The sequence below is a fragment of the Phalacrocorax carbo genome, chromosome 12, assembly GCF_963921805.1.
Source record: "Phalacrocorax carbo chromosome 12, bPhaCar2.1, whole genome shotgun sequence".
Taxonomy (NCBI): domain Eukaryota; kingdom Metazoa; phylum Chordata; class Aves; order Suliformes; family Phalacrocoracidae; genus Phalacrocorax; species Phalacrocorax carbo.
In genome coordinates, this window is record NC_087524.1 from 19,907,889 (window position 1) to 19,925,607 (window position 17,719).

At 42.2% G+C, this 17,719-nt stretch overlaps 1 protein-coding gene across 3 annotated transcripts in view; it reads left to right on the forward strand.

The window, feature by feature from the left end:
* The window catches only part of EDRF1 (erythroid differentiation regulatory factor 1), a 28,251-nt gene extending 13,221 nt beyond the window's left edge, over window positions 1–15,030 (forward strand). For all 3 annotated transcript variants that reach the window (XM_064464367.1, XM_064464368.1, XM_064464369.1), the window contains 13 exons: window positions 637–897; window positions 2,320–2,391; window positions 2,501–2,651; window positions 4,878–5,066; window positions 6,111–6,311; window positions 6,695–6,917; window positions 8,079–8,298; window positions 8,697–8,855; window positions 9,141–9,290; window positions 9,934–10,087; window positions 10,367–10,482; window positions 11,142–11,305; window positions 14,184–15,030. In XM_064464367.1, coding sequence (XP_064320437.1) covers window positions 637–897; window positions 2,320–2,391; window positions 2,501–2,651; window positions 4,878–5,066; window positions 6,111–6,311; window positions 6,695–6,917; window positions 8,079–8,298; window positions 8,697–8,855; window positions 9,141–9,290; window positions 9,934–10,087; window positions 10,367–10,482; window positions 11,142–11,305; window positions 14,184–14,355 — 2,232 coding nt within the window. In that variant the 3' untranslated portion in view covers window positions 14,356–15,030. The remainder of the gene's footprint in view (window positions 1–636; window positions 898–2,319; window positions 2,392–2,500; window positions 2,652–4,877; window positions 5,067–6,110; window positions 6,312–6,694; window positions 6,918–8,078; window positions 8,299–8,696; window positions 8,856–9,140; window positions 9,291–9,933; window positions 10,088–10,366; window positions 10,483–11,141; window positions 11,306–14,183) is intronic.
* Window positions 15,031–17,719: the final 2,689 nt, after the last annotated feature.

The following is a 17,719-nucleotide window of genomic DNA, read 5'->3' on the forward strand; positions in this document are numbered from 1 at the left end:
TGTCAACTAAGATAGCTGCTGGTATTTTTCTTATGGCAGATCTTGCCATTCTCACCTGCATTAGAACAAAATTGGAGAAAGTAAAAGCTTCTGTGGAAGGCAGCATAGCTGTAGATGGAGATAATCTGTAAAACACAAAAGACACAAAAAACTCAAGATACAAATAAACAAGTAGGTTTTCTAGGGTGGTGCTCAAAAAATAAATGGAGCGATCAAGAGCTGCCCTTATTTTTTATTCTTCTAAGAATAAAAACCCCAAAGCTGTCCTGGGCGGAGGTGGCCTGTATTCCTGATTTTACCTTTATAGTCTTACTTACAAGATTTTATCTCCTGTTCTGCAAGGTGGGGGATGAAACCAAGCATGGGCAAGCTTGATTGCAGGGGCTGCATGCACATATAGGGATAGTTGACAACGTACTGTCTGCAGTGATTTGTTTCTAAATACTGTTACAACTTCAGTGCTCAAACATATGGTCATACAGTGTGTGTGTGTACAGGCTGTATTTACAGGTTAGCAAATACCTACTTGCACATACTGTTTGCTCCTTATTTGAAGACAAATTATGTTGATGTTGCCTTTCAAAAGAAAAATGTAACTTGAAAATAAATCTCTAACTTTTTTCCCTTATTTAAAAGATTATTGCTTCAGCAAACTACATGTTATCGGAGCTTTTTCAGTTGGATGAACCTAAAAAAGAAGACAGTACAGACTTCCCTATAAATGGAAATTCTGATGAAAGTTATAGCGAGGAAGAGGAGGAAATGCCAGACAGTGATGAAAACGGTTCTTACAGTAACAGTTCTGATCCACCAGATGACAATAAAGCAGTGGCTATAATCAAGTCTGTTGGAGAGTTATCAGTACCAGAAAAGTACAAGTCTGTTCATCGAATACGTGTAAGTGGGCGTTGTGGATTTTTACAGATTTTCTTGAAAGATTCAGTTCGTGTAGCGAGGTTTGTTATTTAAATTCAGTTACCTGTTGGTTCTGTCTTTAGGTTAACTGAAGCATGAGATTGTGGGGAAAGAAGCTTTTCATGAGCTGCTTATAAAATCTCAGGTCTAGGAATTTTACAGTATAGTAGGTTTAATGTCGATTTTTCCCCAGCCATCTTGCATGCGTCCTTTATGGCATGATTCTGCTTAGCTGGCTACAGAAGTGTTACTCCTGTTCTGTCATGGCAGTAGATAAAATATTGCCAACTGTGGCCATGTGTAAGAGCTGTAGACGACCACAAGTTCGTGTGGGTACCTAAGGTATCTTGTCAACATTGCTCCAGGAAAAAATACTGTTTGTTTTTTTTTTTTTTTTCTGGGAGCATCAGCTACTTCATATTCAGAGTTAGCCTTTGGTTTCCCTCTTTGATTTGTCTTTCCAAGGTAACTGGTCAGAATACAACAATTTGATTTCCTCAAAATTTTGGTTATAGTTAATTTTAAAAAAGAGATGTAGCTTTGCTCCGCCCATGTGTACATGTTGTACCCAAGGGGCGGCTGGGTACATGACCACAGTGTTACTGAAACTTCATTGATATACGTGTGCTTCATAAATGAATCAGCAGAGGTGTAGTACTGCTACCCTCATTGCACTGTCTATGTATTGTTATTGAAACAAAATAGAGGAATACGAGAAACCAGGAAGATCAGTGCAGAAACTGTTCATAGCACTTTACTTTTTTAGTGCTTTACTTGTCTTACCTATATAGGGGTATGATCATGAAATGACTCTCATTAGGAAAGTTTTAGCCTTTGACCAACCTCTGTGCTGAGTAGCAAAGAATGAGGTTTCTTAAAATTTCTAACTCTTATTGCTATCTTAACTTCTAACACTTTGAGGTCCGTCAGCTGAAAATGTAACAACGTGTACAGGTGCAGAAGCACTCAATTTTCCCTTTCCTTTCCCCCTTCTACTCTACCCCAGAAGAAAACAAAATTACAACGCTAGAAAGAACCCCAAGGCATTGAGTTGTTCAAAGGTGATGAAAGTGCAGCTTTGACGTATAGACTGAAAAAATAATTCCTCCATAGTATTGAATCTGCTTATCTTCCTGGGTCTTGTAATTACTGTTATGAAACAGTCATCTTGCCTCCTCTCTCTGGCATTACCAGGAGAGACCAAATGTAGATGACTGGGTACTAAATTGTTCACTGAGATAAAGGAAAGAAATACTGTGGCACTCTAGAGTTTAGGGTTCAGATGTTCCATTAACAGGTTTTCTTAATGCTCTCATTTGCATCTTCTAGCCAGTAATTTTGACACTTCATAGGTTGAACATTTATTCTCTTCTTATTCCTTCCCTGCTGCCCTGCTCAATGAAGCCTAGTTGTGCATTTCCAGTCTGCCACGGCACAGAGGAGCGCTGCAGGCTAGTGCTCAACTATGTCCTGGAGGTAAGTTTACCATCAACTTTCTAATGTTTCGCCTAGTACCCAATTCTTCATGTGTTCTGTATTTGCTAAACATTGCTTTCAAGGTGAATTAAATAATTTCTTCTTGCAGGGCTTGAAGTCAGTTGACAGCAGTGTTAAGAAAGAGGGTGACCTTCCTGCAGCTGACCCCAGCACGCCAATCCCATTGAAATATGAAGATGAATCCACCAGTGGTGGTCCTGAGTGTCTGGAAAAACAGATGGCGTTATTTCTAGACAAAAGTAAGTTGTATTGTTGTGCAAATAAGACCTTTCCAGTACCAACACAAACTGCTCCTACTTTATTTTGATTGTCAAAACAGTGTACTTAGAAGTCACTAATTACACTCTTGCATAAGCAGCAGTAGTGTACTGAAAATTAGAGAACAGTCTGTTCCTTTTTAAATATGAAAAGAATAGCTCATTTGGAATATTTTGCATTTCAAAGCATATTTTATTAGTAAACACATAATTTTATTGGACCCTATTTAGTTGTGGCTTGCAGATAGGGTTTAGTATTTTGGGGTTTGGTGTGTGGAGCACCATAAGTTGTGTGGGTTGTTTTTTAAAAAGTCTTCATTCTCTTCTTGTGACTTGGAAGTTTTGTGGAAGACCTTCCTCCTTCTAGCAGGTTTTTCTCCTACATTATGCTTGCTGCTGAATTGCATAAAAAACTAACTAGGATTTGGGTTTTTTCTTGTACCTCTGCAATTGTGGAAGGGAGCAGCAAATAAAAGATATTTTGTAAATATTCAAACTCCAGAACTTTCGGACTAGAGTCTGTCTCTCATTTTTCTCTGGAGTGCCATAAAAAGGTATAGGAGAGACTCTTCTGAAAGTAGTAGAGTTCTCTGCAGGGTGAGAAGCCCTGTAAGCATAACCCAGAAAGTAATTGTCTTGCATATTTTCATTTTTTTATTTCCTTTTTCCTCCCTTCCCCCTTTGAAGATCTCTAAGCAAGTTCCATTTTGAGTTATTCATTTCAGTGTTCTCATGTTCCTCTTCCAATTTTATTATTGTCTTTTGAATGTCAATAACCTGGAGATGTATGCTTACTTTCTTAGTTTTTTGTTGGATATGCGACCACAGAATTTAACACCTCCAGCAGAAAGTTACATTGTGGTGAGCTTGCATAAAATCTGCACCGTACTGTTAATATGGACTGGGAGACTTATTTTTACCAAGATCTACTGAGAAACTTTACCTAGGTCAGCTCAGCAAGCAGAGTGTACTTATTTCAGCTCTTCTGCAGCCAGGCACTTGTATTCTGCCTTCCTAGTTTGGAACTGGTGATGCATTGCAGCTGCTTGCCAACTGGTGAGGAGGATGTCTGCGTGTTAACTTTTTCTCTTTAGAAACAAGTATTTTCTGGGGGATGTGGGAGATAAATATTACACAGGTCAGAAAAAAATATTGATTTTTGGAGCTGTGCTGGAGTTCTTCCCTGAAGTAGCAATGGTGTTACCTGTTTAGGTCTTGAGGATTAAATTCAACGTAGGGGAAAATAGTTCAAATGTTCAAACATAAGGGAGAAACTTTTGCTTCTCCAGTGTGTGGGTTGGTTTGTTTTCTGTGATGCAAATTATGTAGTTTCTCTGCTACATGTGTATGTTTACATACATATAGAAAGGATAAGTGCTCTTAATTTTGAAGAGAACTTCTGAATAGTATATAACTAGAGTATACATGCATTCTGTGTCTTTAACTGCATGAGGTGTTACTATATTAGATTTGTCTTCGTCCTAATACAAATGTGAAGTTCTTCTAATACTAAAGGTAGTGGGCTTGCAAGTCAGGCCTTGTAGGTTCACCTGTAAGCAATATCTGCACGCAGAAGTCAGTCTCTTATCAGGACAAATTCCTGTCTTTGGTATGCCTAAAGTCAGTGGCCTGTTCTCTCTGGTTCCATAACCACAGCAGCATCAGAGAAGGAACCCTCATAATCTTATATTGAGGATGTCTTGAAACTAGTGTGAGAAAGACATTGGTTTTACTTGCGGGAAGGATCAGGTTATCTGGCTCTTCTATGCTGGAGGCTAAACCCAGAAATGGAGCCTTTCTTGCTTTGAGACCATTCATGCAGAGACGGAGTGTATATCCTAAGGATTTTGTTGAGAACATGACAAATTATGCCTGTGGCTTTCCCATTCTTTTTTGCTGCTGCCTAACAGAATAGTCTCGGCCATTTCACTCGTATGTCAAAAGCTGTTTAAAGTGTGAGAGGTTAGCTGCGCTGTCACTGTGCTCGCTGTATTTGAGCATCCCACTGTCAAGTGGAGGACGTGGAGAAGTTCCAAGTATTGGGGCCATTTGCAGATGAAAAATGTGGTGGCAGACAAGCTGGCATAACTCTACTTGTGCAGAGCTGTAATAAGGCAATTTACATTCTGTCTGTATACTGATGATGTGCAACCTCTGGCATATGTTATAGAGATGAGATTTACTGATGAGGTTCTGTCCGTGTTACAGTGGGTTCATTTCAGAAGGGTAAGCATTCCAGTCAGTCAGGAATGATTCCGGGATCGTGGCAATACAAAATGAAACTCCAGCTCATTCTGAAATCGTCAAAGGCTTATTATGTCCTATCTGAAGCTGCTATGATTCTACAGAAATATGGGAGAGCATTGCGATACATCAAGCTGGCTTTACAGTGTCATGGTAAGTTGCTAGAATGTATTTGTCATCTGTTCCATTGCCTGTAGATACCTTTCATGATATTGAATAATTCTCTTGGGCATGATTTAGTCTAGTGGTGCGCAGTGACAAGCCTGGCAACCGTGTGTTTAGTTAAACTATGTCTAGCTCACTGTTCAGGAGGGAAGGCTGGAGTAAGAATAACTCTTGTCCCTGTTTGGTAGAAAAGTGCTCCCATTTCAACACATTGGGAACTTAGAGTGCAGATTTGGAACTTCAGAGCACTTGAAATTGGGAGAGTTGGTCCTGGGACCAAGACAGTATTCTGTGATCTAAGTGCTGTGGCTGCAAGCAGGTGTGTTTTGCCTGGAAATGCCTGGTGGTTCCTATTTAATTTAAAAATATTCCTGACTCTCAGAAATACCAAGCTTGTTCACCCGCTGAATTGGGTACGCCTCTAAAATGAAATACATCTTCAGGTATTACTGAGGAAAATGAAGGAAGTAAAATCAGGCTGTTTAGAATATTACTACAGTAACGAGAATAATCAGAAAATGCCATTTGCTCAGCACTCTAGTACTGCTATTTTACTTCCCTATTTGTAGGGCTTGGGGTGGGGGGAGGCTTATAAAGTAAGAACACTTGATCTTAACACAAAGCATCAATATGCTTATCAGCAATTCAAAGCATTCTTCAGCTGTCAGTCTTTTAAAGACTTGAGAATCAAGTTTAAACTATACCTTTTGGAAATTAATTTTTCAGGCTCTCTCACTTGAGTTAATCTGTAGAAGGTCAGTTTTCCTTTAGTCAAATCTGAGGTTAGCATTTGTAGTTACCAGATTCACTGCTCATCTTGAACATTATTGGTCTTTTGAAACTGTCAGCTGTGTAGAGCAGCTACAGCTTTAAAATAGGTTAGTTCTTAGAAGAACACGTGTTGTCTGCATGCAGAGAATAAGCGTGACAGGTAACATAAAACCCAATTATATTATCAATATGTGTCAAACCGTCTGATGTTTAATTCTTTTCTTTCCCACTCGCTCATCCATGGGATTTTTTTTCTAATAGATACCTACTGTTGTCTCTGCGCCAGCATGCTTCCTGAAGTATTAGTATTTCTTTGTCAGTGTTTAACCCTTTGTGGAGATATCCAATTGATGCTTGCTCAAAATGCAAACAACAGAGCAGCCTATCTTGAAGAATATAATTACCAGACAAAAGAAGATCAGGAAATATTACACAGTCTTCACAGAGAATCCAGGTGCCAAGGTATGATGCTGATGTAACTGCCATAAATCTGTTATATGACAGACAAAAGTAATTTCATTTGGCTTCCTCAAAACCATGTGCTAATATAATTTCTGGAAGAGGGTTTATTATGCTTCAGTTCTGTCTTCGTCACAGAAAGCTTATCGTGCCTGTCGTACATGAGGAGGTTGTCAAAATATTGTATGATGTGCCTGAAGCTGTAAAATAACTAAGACAGTATTTAAGTAATGGGTAAGTGGTGCATATCTGTAGAAATTGTGGGATTGTACTGACACAGGTCTTGTGCTTAGACTAGAGGAGAATGCCCAGAATGATGACCATTGCAGATTTCAGTTTGTTTGGAAATACTGTTTGACATGCAGGCTTTGCGTTGTGTTTTCTAGTGTTTGCCTGGGCTACTGACTTGTTTACAGACTTGGAGTGCCAACTTTCTGTCAGCTGTAAATGTTACGAAGCAGCTTATGAAATTTTACTATTCAGTAATTTAAAAAACCAAAACCCAGAGCAGCGTATACAGGTGCTAAAGAGGATGGGTAATATCAGGAACGAGATTGGAGTGTTTTACATGAACCAGGCTGCTGCGGTGCAGACGGAGCGAGTGGGCAAGTATTCTTTTTTTCCACTTCTTACTATTCCACGGAGCTACAACAAAGATCGTGCTCACCAACAGTGCGAGAAATCTTGAGTATTTCTCATGGGAGAGGAGACATTTAAAGAACTTCATAGTAAATACTTTTCTGTAGTTGATGTTCTGTAACTTCAATGTCCATTGTAAATATTTGTCTACAACAGATTACTGAGGCTTGTATGCTGTACGTAATCGAGCCTAAACTGAGTAATGGCACCTAGAGCTTAGGAGAAATTCTTGGGAAGTGTGTAGAATGCCCTCAAAAAACATTACAGAAACTTTAAACAACTCTGTTATAAAAGGGAGGGCATGTTGGATTCTTGACGTGTTTTGTTTAGCTCAGTGTGGACATGCATAAACTTAAACATACAAATAGTTTCAGTGGAGCCAGCCTATGATTTTTTTGGTAAATCCTTGGAAGCTTTGCTTCTGGTTTAGTTTTGGTGGACTTTTTTGCGTTTGGGCTTGTTTTGAGGAAATGGATGTTGCCTAAGCTTCTTTGTAGGGTAAGGTGTTTGGTGGGTTTTTGGTTTTTGAAAGCAAAACCAATAAGGTCCTGTCTACAAGTAAGAGTTATAAACTAGAACAAATTAGATGCTGGTCGTCAGTGTAAACAGCTCCAGTCTCCCAAATACCGGCTGTTCTCTGTGACTGCTGTCCAATTAATACTTGAAGGATTTTGGCGTTGGACTCTTAATGTTATGATTTTTCATAATCTCCCATTTTTTTGCAGAACTGCTATTTAGCTGAAGCCTGAGCTCAAATACTGAAGCTCACGTATCTGTAAAAGTCACTCTTGTTTCATACAGTAACTTTATAGGAGTAACTGCAATACTCTGAATATTACCACGGGGGGGAAAAAGTGCTCTATCCTGTTAATTACCCCAGGTTTTGTGTGTGGCGTTATCACAGTTCTTTTGAAACCATAGTATATTGAGTAGTGTAATTCAGGTACTAAGATTTTCATATGTTTGAGGTTTTCTTAAGAGTATTCACCATGAATTGAGTCTTCAGACTCATCTGCTACCCTTAAATTCTAAAAAGTCATTTCTGAGAAAAAGAATATAATGGAAATGTTTGTTCAGTATTTCTCAAGAATTTGGATGAGATGGTAAATCTTGTGTCTTAACCCTAGTGAGTAAAAACGTATCGACGACAGAGCAGCAGCTCTGGAAGAAGAGCTTCTCTTGCTTCGAAGAAGGAATTCAGAATTTCGAGTCAATTGACGATGCAACCAATGCTGCCCTTCTGCTGTGCAACACGGGAAGACTGATGCGCATTTGTGCTCAGGCCCACTGTGCGACTGAAGGTGACCTCAAAAAAGAGTTTTCCCCAGAAGAAGCCCTTTATTATAATAAGGTAATATCATATTATTTTTATAATGTCCCATACCCTAATATGCCTTTTACCATAGAGTATTTGTGAATAACGTTGCAAATACCTGTAAGTCTTGATGTAATAACTTGGGATGCCTCTCCTGCTTTCCTATTATTCTAATCCTTGCTGTATAGACTTTGGTGGTGGTGTTGAGGTTTGATTCCATTGCTCTGATATGTGAAGCGCTGTGACCTTCAGATCTTGATGTTCAACAGACTGCAGTTACACACACAATGGAGATACAATGGTCAGGAGTAAAGTTAAGACAAAAACAGGTGTAAGGAAAACCCTGAAAAAGGCGCAGACAAGTTATCTTGGAATGCTTCCATGAGAATGAGGAAACCAGTAACCATGAGCATGTATTATTTTGTAATCTGTAGGCTATCGACTACTATCTGAAGGCATTAAGATCACTGGGTAAGAGAGATGTGCATCCAGCAGTTTGGGATTCTGTCAACTGGGAGCTCTCTACTACATATTTCACTATGGCGACGCTACAGCAGGATTACGCTCCGCTGTCTCGAAAGGCTCAGGAACAGGTAATGAAGGCAGTTGTGACAACATCTGGTAAAATAAGCTATTGTCTTCCTGAAAAACTAAACAGTGAGCAAAATTGATATCGGAATAACTTGTAAACCTTTATTACATTGAAAAACTTTTGTGAAGTTGTCCTTGCAAGCCATAAAATGTTCAGTCACTTGCATTTTTAAGGCTTTGCTTGATGAAAAGGTAGTGCCGCAAACAAAGGTTTAACCCTTCCACTTGCACATAGTCTGTTCTAATTTCAAAGTAACCACCCTATATCTTTCTGGTTTATCTTGCAGATAGAGAAGGAAGTCAGTGAAGCCATGATGAAGTCCTTGAAATACTGTGATGTTGATACAGTGTCTGCGCGACAGCCTCTCTGCCAGTATCGGGCTGCAACCATCCACCACAGGCTTGCTTCGATGTACCACAGCTGCCTGAGAAACCAGGTATTAGTACAGACTACTCTGGTTTTCTGTGTAGGTTCCGTATGTAATGTGCCCAGGCTTTGTGGAGGCGGGTACTTCTCCTACCTGTAGTTGGGATATACTGACTTAAATTATTTAACCAAAGGAATGTGAGGTGGTTTATTTGCAAATCACTAAAATATGTTACTTTTAAGAGTCTGTTAGATTGCATTGAGCTTTGTGGCCCTGTCTGTTCTATGCAGTTCTGTGCTCTTATAACAGAAGCTGCTGCTGATAAATATTTTTCTTTGGTTTTGTTTTTGCTTCTGAGCCAGTCGTCTAATATTTCAGCAGGCAGCTTTCTGCTAGAACATCAGCATCCGATTTACTAAAGCCTTCCTGTAGGTTCGCATATTGCTTTCTGATTTTTTTGTTTCAAGTTGTTATTCTTTAACTTAGTTCTACTTGGTGTGAATTTGTTAGCGTCAGCTATGAGATTACAGTAGCTTCAGAGCGGGCAGGCTGGTGATGTACCCCAGAAAAGTGCAGACATTCAGGTGAACCCTTACGAAAGGAGTTGGGAATGACTGTTGGTAGCTCATGTAGTCTGTAAGCAGGTCTCTTCTGTTACCTCACAAACATAGAAATTGTCTGGGATTTACTATGTACCCTGCTTTGAGCGCAGGTTGGTGATGAACATTTGAGGAAACAACACCGTATACTCGCTGATCTTCATTATAGTAAAGCAGTACGACTCTTCCAGCTCTTGAATGATGCGCCCTGTGAGCTCCTTCGTGTGCAGCTGGAGAGAGTGGCATTCGCAGAGTTCCAGATGGCGAGTAAGTCTAGCTCTGTCTTCCTGCAGCCGCTTGCCAAACTACCTTTACCTATTTAATTTTTTTTTTAGATAACTATATATATTTAAGAGCAGGAGTAATTTGCTTCGCAGAGTAGAATCTTCTTGAAGAGAGAAGAGACACTTTTATCTGACTGGTTTTCAGTTGACTAGGGCAGTACATGTATTTTTTTGAGAACTCTTGAAATCTTTGGATGGAAGAAAAAGTGAAATCTGTAACATAAACCATTTGTGTCCTTGATTTTTACTTTTGTTTTTTTAGGTCAGAACAGCAGTGCTGGGAAATTAAAGACTTTGTTTGGGGCGCTAGATATAATGGTGAAAACCAAGAGTGCATTCCAGCTCATCAGAAAAGAGCTTGTGGCAGAAAGCGAACAGGTAAACGAAAGTCAAGGGGTCACATTATCTGCTCTGTTGTACCTTCTGCTTCCAAGTAAAACTGGTCATTTGGCAACTAAGGTATCGCTTGGTTACTTTTCAGTAGAGCTGGTTGCTTCAGTAGCGTGGCCAGGGTTTGAACTTGTTGCAGTTCATTTCTAGCCTTTAAGTGGAAGTGGATTAAAAAACCAGAACAAATCTTTTAATCTGGAGATGGATTAAAACATGTTTGTATGAGGATGTATGCTGGCTGGCTGAGTGAATGGCGTTCGGTGCAACTCCTTATTATCCCTTAAAAGTAGTCTTAAAGAAGCTTAATGTATGTACAACATAAATGGGAGTTCTCTGTGTAGTACACTTAATATTGAAATATTAAAATGTGGAAGGCTATCTGTAGCTAATGGCAACAGGTTCTTGATGCCTAAAGAAATAATTACTTACAATGCATGCTGGCACGTGTTCATCCCTTGCTGACAATTTGAGCAACAGATTTAGTCAAGTCCATAGTTTCCTGATATTTTTTTATAACTAAAAATTTATATATATATATGCACAGCATAGAGTAAGCCAACCTGCCTGTGTGGTTGCCTGGCTTCACCGAAGTGTGTTAAAAACGGTGGAGTTCAGCAAAATGGGTCTTGTGTTTTCTCCTCTTGCAGATAAGCAAGGATAAAAGTAGTGCTGAGAATACGTCACCTAATGATTCTTCTGCTGGCCTTAACAAAGAAGAAGTATTGAAACTGCTTGGTATTTTTGAGTCCAGAATGTCGTTCCTTCTCCTCCAATCCATTAAATTGTTAACTTCAACCAAAAAAAAAATCGGGTAAGCTGGACCTTGATGTGTGCATGCCGATGTGGTTCTCGCCCATGAATGTGTGCAATGTACTTGTAAGTACGCAAGGACGTGTGATGTTTATTCTTTTATGGAGGCGACTGTGTGGAGAAGGAGCCAAGATACGCCTTGATCATCTGAATTTTGCACGTTTTCTGTATGCAACTGAGGGAATAACCACAAAACACCTCTACTGAGGGTGTCTAGGTTGTTTTTTTCTCTCCTCTTTTCTGATAGAAGTCCAGGACTGAGCAAGGACAGAAATATCAGACTTGAACGGCTGTATTCAATAGGGAAATAATAGGTTGTAATCATCGTCTGAGATGCACGGTACAGCAGCACTAATGCTTTGTTCTGCTCTGTGGTATCTGACTTACGCTTTAGAGAATGTAAATCTGATGTCCTTCATGAGCATGAATTCTCACACAAAGCAGTTTCACTTGTAGCACTGTAATTTTGCTGGCACGCTTCTCGCTGGTTTTTTTAATCAGAGCGTTTGCTTAGGGAGCGAGGTACGTGGACACGGTGTCCTTTGCCTTAACTGACATTGGTCTTCATCTGTGACAGAGCACTTGGGAGTTTGCGGGGGAGAAACTCCTGCGTGTGGCTGATCTTTTGATGTATCTTGGCGATAAAAGATCTGAGACAGCATAGTTGAGCAAGCAAAATACTTGAGAATAAATGTAGGCACATCAGTATTGCTGTAAATAGAGAGGGGGGGGATACGGGGGAGACACTCACTGGTGTTAAAGAACTTTCTAATGGCAGAGGAGAAATCTTAGTCTTGCTGCTGGGCTTCAGCACAAATGTGGCTCCTCCTTGTTGTGTTGACCTTGGAGCATTGTTGGGATTCGGTGTGGCAGTGCTGTTCCTTACAGCGCCGTTGCTTCTGTTGGTTAGATCTGGTTGTGGGTGGTGGTGCTTTGGGGATCCCGAAAATACCTTTTCTTCCCTCAGCAGCAAATGTGTGGGCTTGCAGACGCTCCGGCAGCATGCTGTTGCTGCTTCTAATGTTATACAAAGCTAACTTATGAAGACATGGCATTAATCTAGTATATAGTTCTAGAGAACTTTTGTTGGAAGCTATGTTAATAGTTTTCCAGATTGAAGCACCGCTGAGGCAAGTGCTGTTTTGCTAAAAGTAAACTGTGAAACTAATTCATTCTGCACGATGTCTGCTGATGGGAGGAGGCTGGTAAATACGAGACAAGAAGGGAGCCCCTGTGCTTTCTTAGCAGTGGTTTAGGTGTGTTGCTCGGTGCTCTCACTCTAAAACAGCTTCCACAAGGTGGCAATCTGAATATGTGAAATGCAGAGGACTAAAGTACAACTCGTACATAACCAAGCAGATGCCCAAGTAATCAAGTAAATCGTTCTAGTTCTGTTACCTCATGATGTGGGTAAGGGTTGTAAAACAAAAAACTTGGGTTTTTTTTTGTTTTGGGGTTCCAGTTACCTTCCCATCGCTGCCTCCCTCAGATGTGGGTTTGTACCAAAGGTCCCCCGCAGGGAACCTCTTACAGCTTCGGTACTGGGGAGCGGGAGCGGTGCTGTAACATGGTGAGCTGAGCTCTTTTAAACAATGGTGGATTGAGGCTAAGCTTAAAACTGCCCTTCGCATCACCTTTCTAGTACCTCACGTACACCTTGTGTGCGCTTCCTCAGTTCGGCTTTGAAGAGGGAGAAGGCAACGTCTGCCTTCTGTTTTAATAATAGGCCAAAAAGGGAGGAAATGGGGGCTTGCAAATGCTGTTCCAGGGTCTCAGATGCGCTTTGGCAGAGGGCAGGAGAACGTGGTGAAATTGATAGTGAAACTTGCAGAGTAGCGATAAAACTGGATGAAATCAGTGTTTTACCCTCAAATAGAAATGCGTAAGTGTAACTGGACTTGGTTACATAAATCGGAGGAAAGAGGTAATTGAAAGTAATACTTTGTTGTGGGAATTCTTGTAACTTATCCTGGAAATACTTTGCATTTCAGTGGCTTTTTATTGACTTACCTGTTCTGGTCAATAAATAAGCCTGTCTGAATTCTGCCAAGTGTTAAAAACTTAATTTGCTTCACCATTTCTTGGTAATTCGTAAAGCATTTGCAATTAAACCAACTGCTGCTTGCAAACATAGATGCTTAATTTCTTTATAATATCAATAGCAGCAATTTTTTTCTAGTTGGGTCATATCTGTTAGCTTGGGCATGAAATGTAGCAGAGCAGGGTGGCGAAGGCAAGGGGGGGCAGCGCTGAAGCAGACCCGCACAGGTCTTAGAAGTGACTTAATGGTATTTGTCAAATGGAGAAAATGGGTGGGAGCTTAGAGACTGCGGCCTGGCGCGAGAGGGAAAGCCCTCTGTGTGGCGGTGTTCTCTGGCGTAGGGCAATAGCTTGGGTGTCTGCAAGTGAGAGGATGAGGGTGGATCATGGCCTTCAGCCTCAGAGGCGAGCGATGTCCGTAGTGGCTTCGAGGGGAGAGCGAAGGGCAGGCGCAGGGGCACAGAGCACGTCTCCTCCCGCGCGGGTGGGCGTCCGTCCGCGCCTGGCGTGGTCAGCTCGGGCACGAGCTTGGACAAAAGCACAGAGTTTTGGCAGAGACCTGGATTTTGGAGGGTTTACGACGTGACTTGGGATCAGGAGTTAATCACATGGCCCAAGTGGAGGGAAATAAGAACGGGCACAGCTGCCATGTCCCACGGGATCACCGGAGGCTCTGACTGCAGCGCTGGGAAACAGTCGGAAAGAGGAGCTACCGCACCCCAGCCAGGTGGTTTCACAGCGCTAGTCGTCAGTGTTGTTGCTCAATAATTGTTTGGGTAATTTGCAGAACAAACCATTGTGGTCAGGTTGATAGTTTCTATTGTCTGCTTTCTTTTTAGGGGCATTAATGAAGAAGAAGCTGTTCTTAAAACAAACAAGCAAGTTTACTCCCTGCTGTTGCGCGCAACCGCTAACAAAAGTACGACCCTGCTAGAACGAATAGAGGTCGTCTTAAGCTTACTGGGACAGCTCACCCAAGACAACGCGGCTGGTGGTGGAGGAATTCAGTGACTGAAATGCTGCGAAGCAGCAGAAACAGTGCCTTGCTGCGCATGGGAGCGCTGGTGGGTTTCCCCATGTGATATCTGTAGTTATCGAAGGCGTTGCTATCGCCTACGCTGTCCATCTGGGAGAGAACAGGAATTCCACCTCACCCTGCAGTAACTCTGCAGGGGTTCTGTTACCGGCCGTTCGTTGTAGGAAATGCCAGTTTGGGGGTTGGATATAAAGGTAACTATTTCTTATGTTGGAGAATTTAATGATTTTTCTCTTACCTGTAATGGGTTTTGCAGTGATAAAAATGTTTTGCATAAAAATGTAATCTCCCAGTTGCTCTGGTTTGATATTTAATGAAATACACTTTGTAAGGAAGGCTTTGTTGGGACACTTCAATCGGTAACATGAACCAAAGTTGTACAAGGAAGTTTCTGTTGACTTGGTGGACAGACAGACACATTAATTTCATTACAGTTGTGATCCTGCACAAAAATGTGTGCCTTTGCAGCTTTGATGCAAGACTCTTGCAAATATTATCCATCACTGGGATTTCATTTACCCTAGAAAGTGAATGGTTTTAGCTGTGTTTGAATTGATCAAGAGTAGTATTATCTTTTTTCAGACTTGAAACTGTGAATAAATGAGAGCATATTTTTAAATAAATTTATTTATTAAATATAAACTCATGAACCTACTGTCTTGTTCTTATTGGTTATGACCGTCATCAGAGAAGCAAAGTGCTCAGCGCAACTGAAACCCTTTGAAAGGTGGGGGGTGCTGGAACAACTCTGTAAAGTCAGGCCTAGCACCTGAGCCCAGTCTTAATCTCAGCATGGGAGGACTCTGTTTCTTGGAAACAGGTGCTATTCTCAGTTTTCCAAATTCTAACATTGGATGTTGTGATATTTTTCTACGAGTAAATGTGGTTCATTACTGTACAACACCACTGTAACACCACCACTAAAACACATTGTTATAAAGGTATTAACAGTTTTTATATGCGAGATACACAACTAGAGAGATTAAAAAAATAATTCACTACTTCTGCTTGTTTTGAGGAGGTGATTCTTCCTCTCATGCTGAGAGAAGTGTTCTGTATGGGGCATGTTTTCACCTCAGAAAACTCCAGCTAGTAGAAATTTCTATCCTGACAACTTGTATGTGGTTTTACAAATGCCTCCTTATGCCTGTCTTCAGAAGAAACCTCCTTTCTGATGCAACACAGAGCACAAGTGCGCCTGAAAGAAGCAAAAGCACCTTGTGAAAGGATGAAAGAGGATCAGTTCTGTTGCTTCTGATTTGGAATGACTGATCTGAAAAGGGTTTCTGTGTCTTTCTGCCTGCCATGCAGAGCTGGCTCCCACCACCACCCCTTACAGCCTCCTCACTTTTGGTGAGGTCAAAGCTGCAGGTTTCTGAAGTAAGACAGCTAAAAGCACCCCGCTTGAGGCTGTTACCATCAGGCAGCCTGGCAGGTGAAAGAAATACAGTCATGACAAAGTCACTTTAGAGTGGGGGGAGCTGAGGGGTGATGAAGCAAGACTGCTGAGATCAGTAACTGTCTCAGGCACTGAGGATAGAGAATTCCCTGGTCAGAGAATGGCAGGGGGAAATTCTAGCCCAAACCCTCTGGTCTGATCTGATTCAGCAGGATCCTTGAGGCCAGAGGTCAGTCGCAAGGGACAGCCTGGAAGGTCTGTCCCAAAGAAAATTGTCAGATTATGTGTAATCTCTGGTCCTCCCAGGACTGAGCAGGTGCCTAAATGGGCTTTTTTAGAAAAGATTTTTACCTGCCTGAGTGCATTTTACTGGCACTGCACAGCTCTGTGCTGAAAGGCAGTGCTCTCTCCCAAGGAAATCTGACGTAGCAGGTGCAGTTTAGGCCAAGAGGGAGGAATAGGCAAAAAATTCCCCAAACCCCTCAAGTAAAATAGGTGCTGTAAAAGAATAACCAAAAGAAAACACCCTTTATGCCTTCCCCAGTCCTGCTGATTTTAGAAGTAGCTGCGAGCACAGGTATCTTGGTATTTGGCAGGTGACTGTCAGCCAGGTGACAAGCCCCCAGCATAAGCTCTGAGACCCAGCACCAGCCTCTTACTGTGGTGCTGGGGGAAGTCGGGTAACCTCTTCTTGCCTCCGCGTAACAAAATGCAAGCGATATCTTACAGTACTTCACCAAGTGATGTAGCTCAGGTCTGTAATCTGCCAAGTTACCCGCCACTAAAAGCCTTAAGCCCCCCTGGTTGAAGGCTGCAGCAGTGCTTGGGTAGGCCGCATCCTCTGCAGGAGAACATCTCCTGCTTCTTAATGACGCAGGCAGCCTCGGTACTGCAGAGGTGGCAGCAGCTGGAGCACGGGCTCCCCCTCCGAGCAGTGTCTGCGTGCGGCTCTAAGGGCAGGCTGGTAGTCGGTGAAGCAACCAAGGGCTCAGTGTGTCCAGCCCCAGCCTGGGAGGACGCGGCGGCATCGGTGAGCTGGGAAGGGTTGTTTCAGCTGTGGAAGGGGTGCTTGGATAAAGCCAAGCCAGGCCTGTTTGTCAGCTGATCTGGCTGGAAGGTGATAAAGAGCCATTCAGCTGCTCCAGTTCTACTCCCTTTGCACTGAAACGCATCCCCACGTACGACGCGAACCAAGGTATAGAGCTGGTGCTCTCAAACCGATATTTTTCAAGCCAGTGTTCTTCACTGACAAACACATCTGAATTTCAGCTTCAGACACAGTTTATCAGTTGAGTCGCAGCAACCAGTTGTGCGGCCTCCGCATCCCGCAGCAAACGCCAGCTGGACCTCACTGCGGTTAACCCCTTCCAGCGCAGATCGAGCCTTCTGAGTTACCTGCTGTTGCCACAGGGCAAGAAGGAGCGCGCTGTCGGACGTGGCCGGTGCAGGGCAAGCTCGTCCCCGGCTCGCGCCCTCGGCGGTCTTGGGTGTATATTGTTAAGTGTGGTAAGTGTGTGTTAGTTGGCAACGGACACCAAGACAAAACCTGATAGTTTCTTTTGGAAAGACGCAGAAACAGGCCTGAGATGATGAGTGAGAAGAACAACTAGCTGTAACTTATGCCTGCAAAAGAACTGGCCATGCAGTGCAAAGGAGCACAAGCCCATGGTTGGCTTCTGTTCCCAGGTCCTGCTCTCTCGACGCCATCTCCCTTCCTCCTCCTCCCCAAGGCTCACACAAAGCTTCTCCCAGCCGTCTCTATGGCAGACTCCAGAGGTGCGAGCAGCACTGCGGGGGACCTGAACAGACTTCCAAATCCTCACTCTGCCGTGGATTTATTTTTGAATGAAGAGATGACCAGTGCTGCACGCTCTGTGTTACAATGACACTACCCAGCTGAATCTGAATGTTCAACAGCTTAACTTCAATCGTCTTAAAAA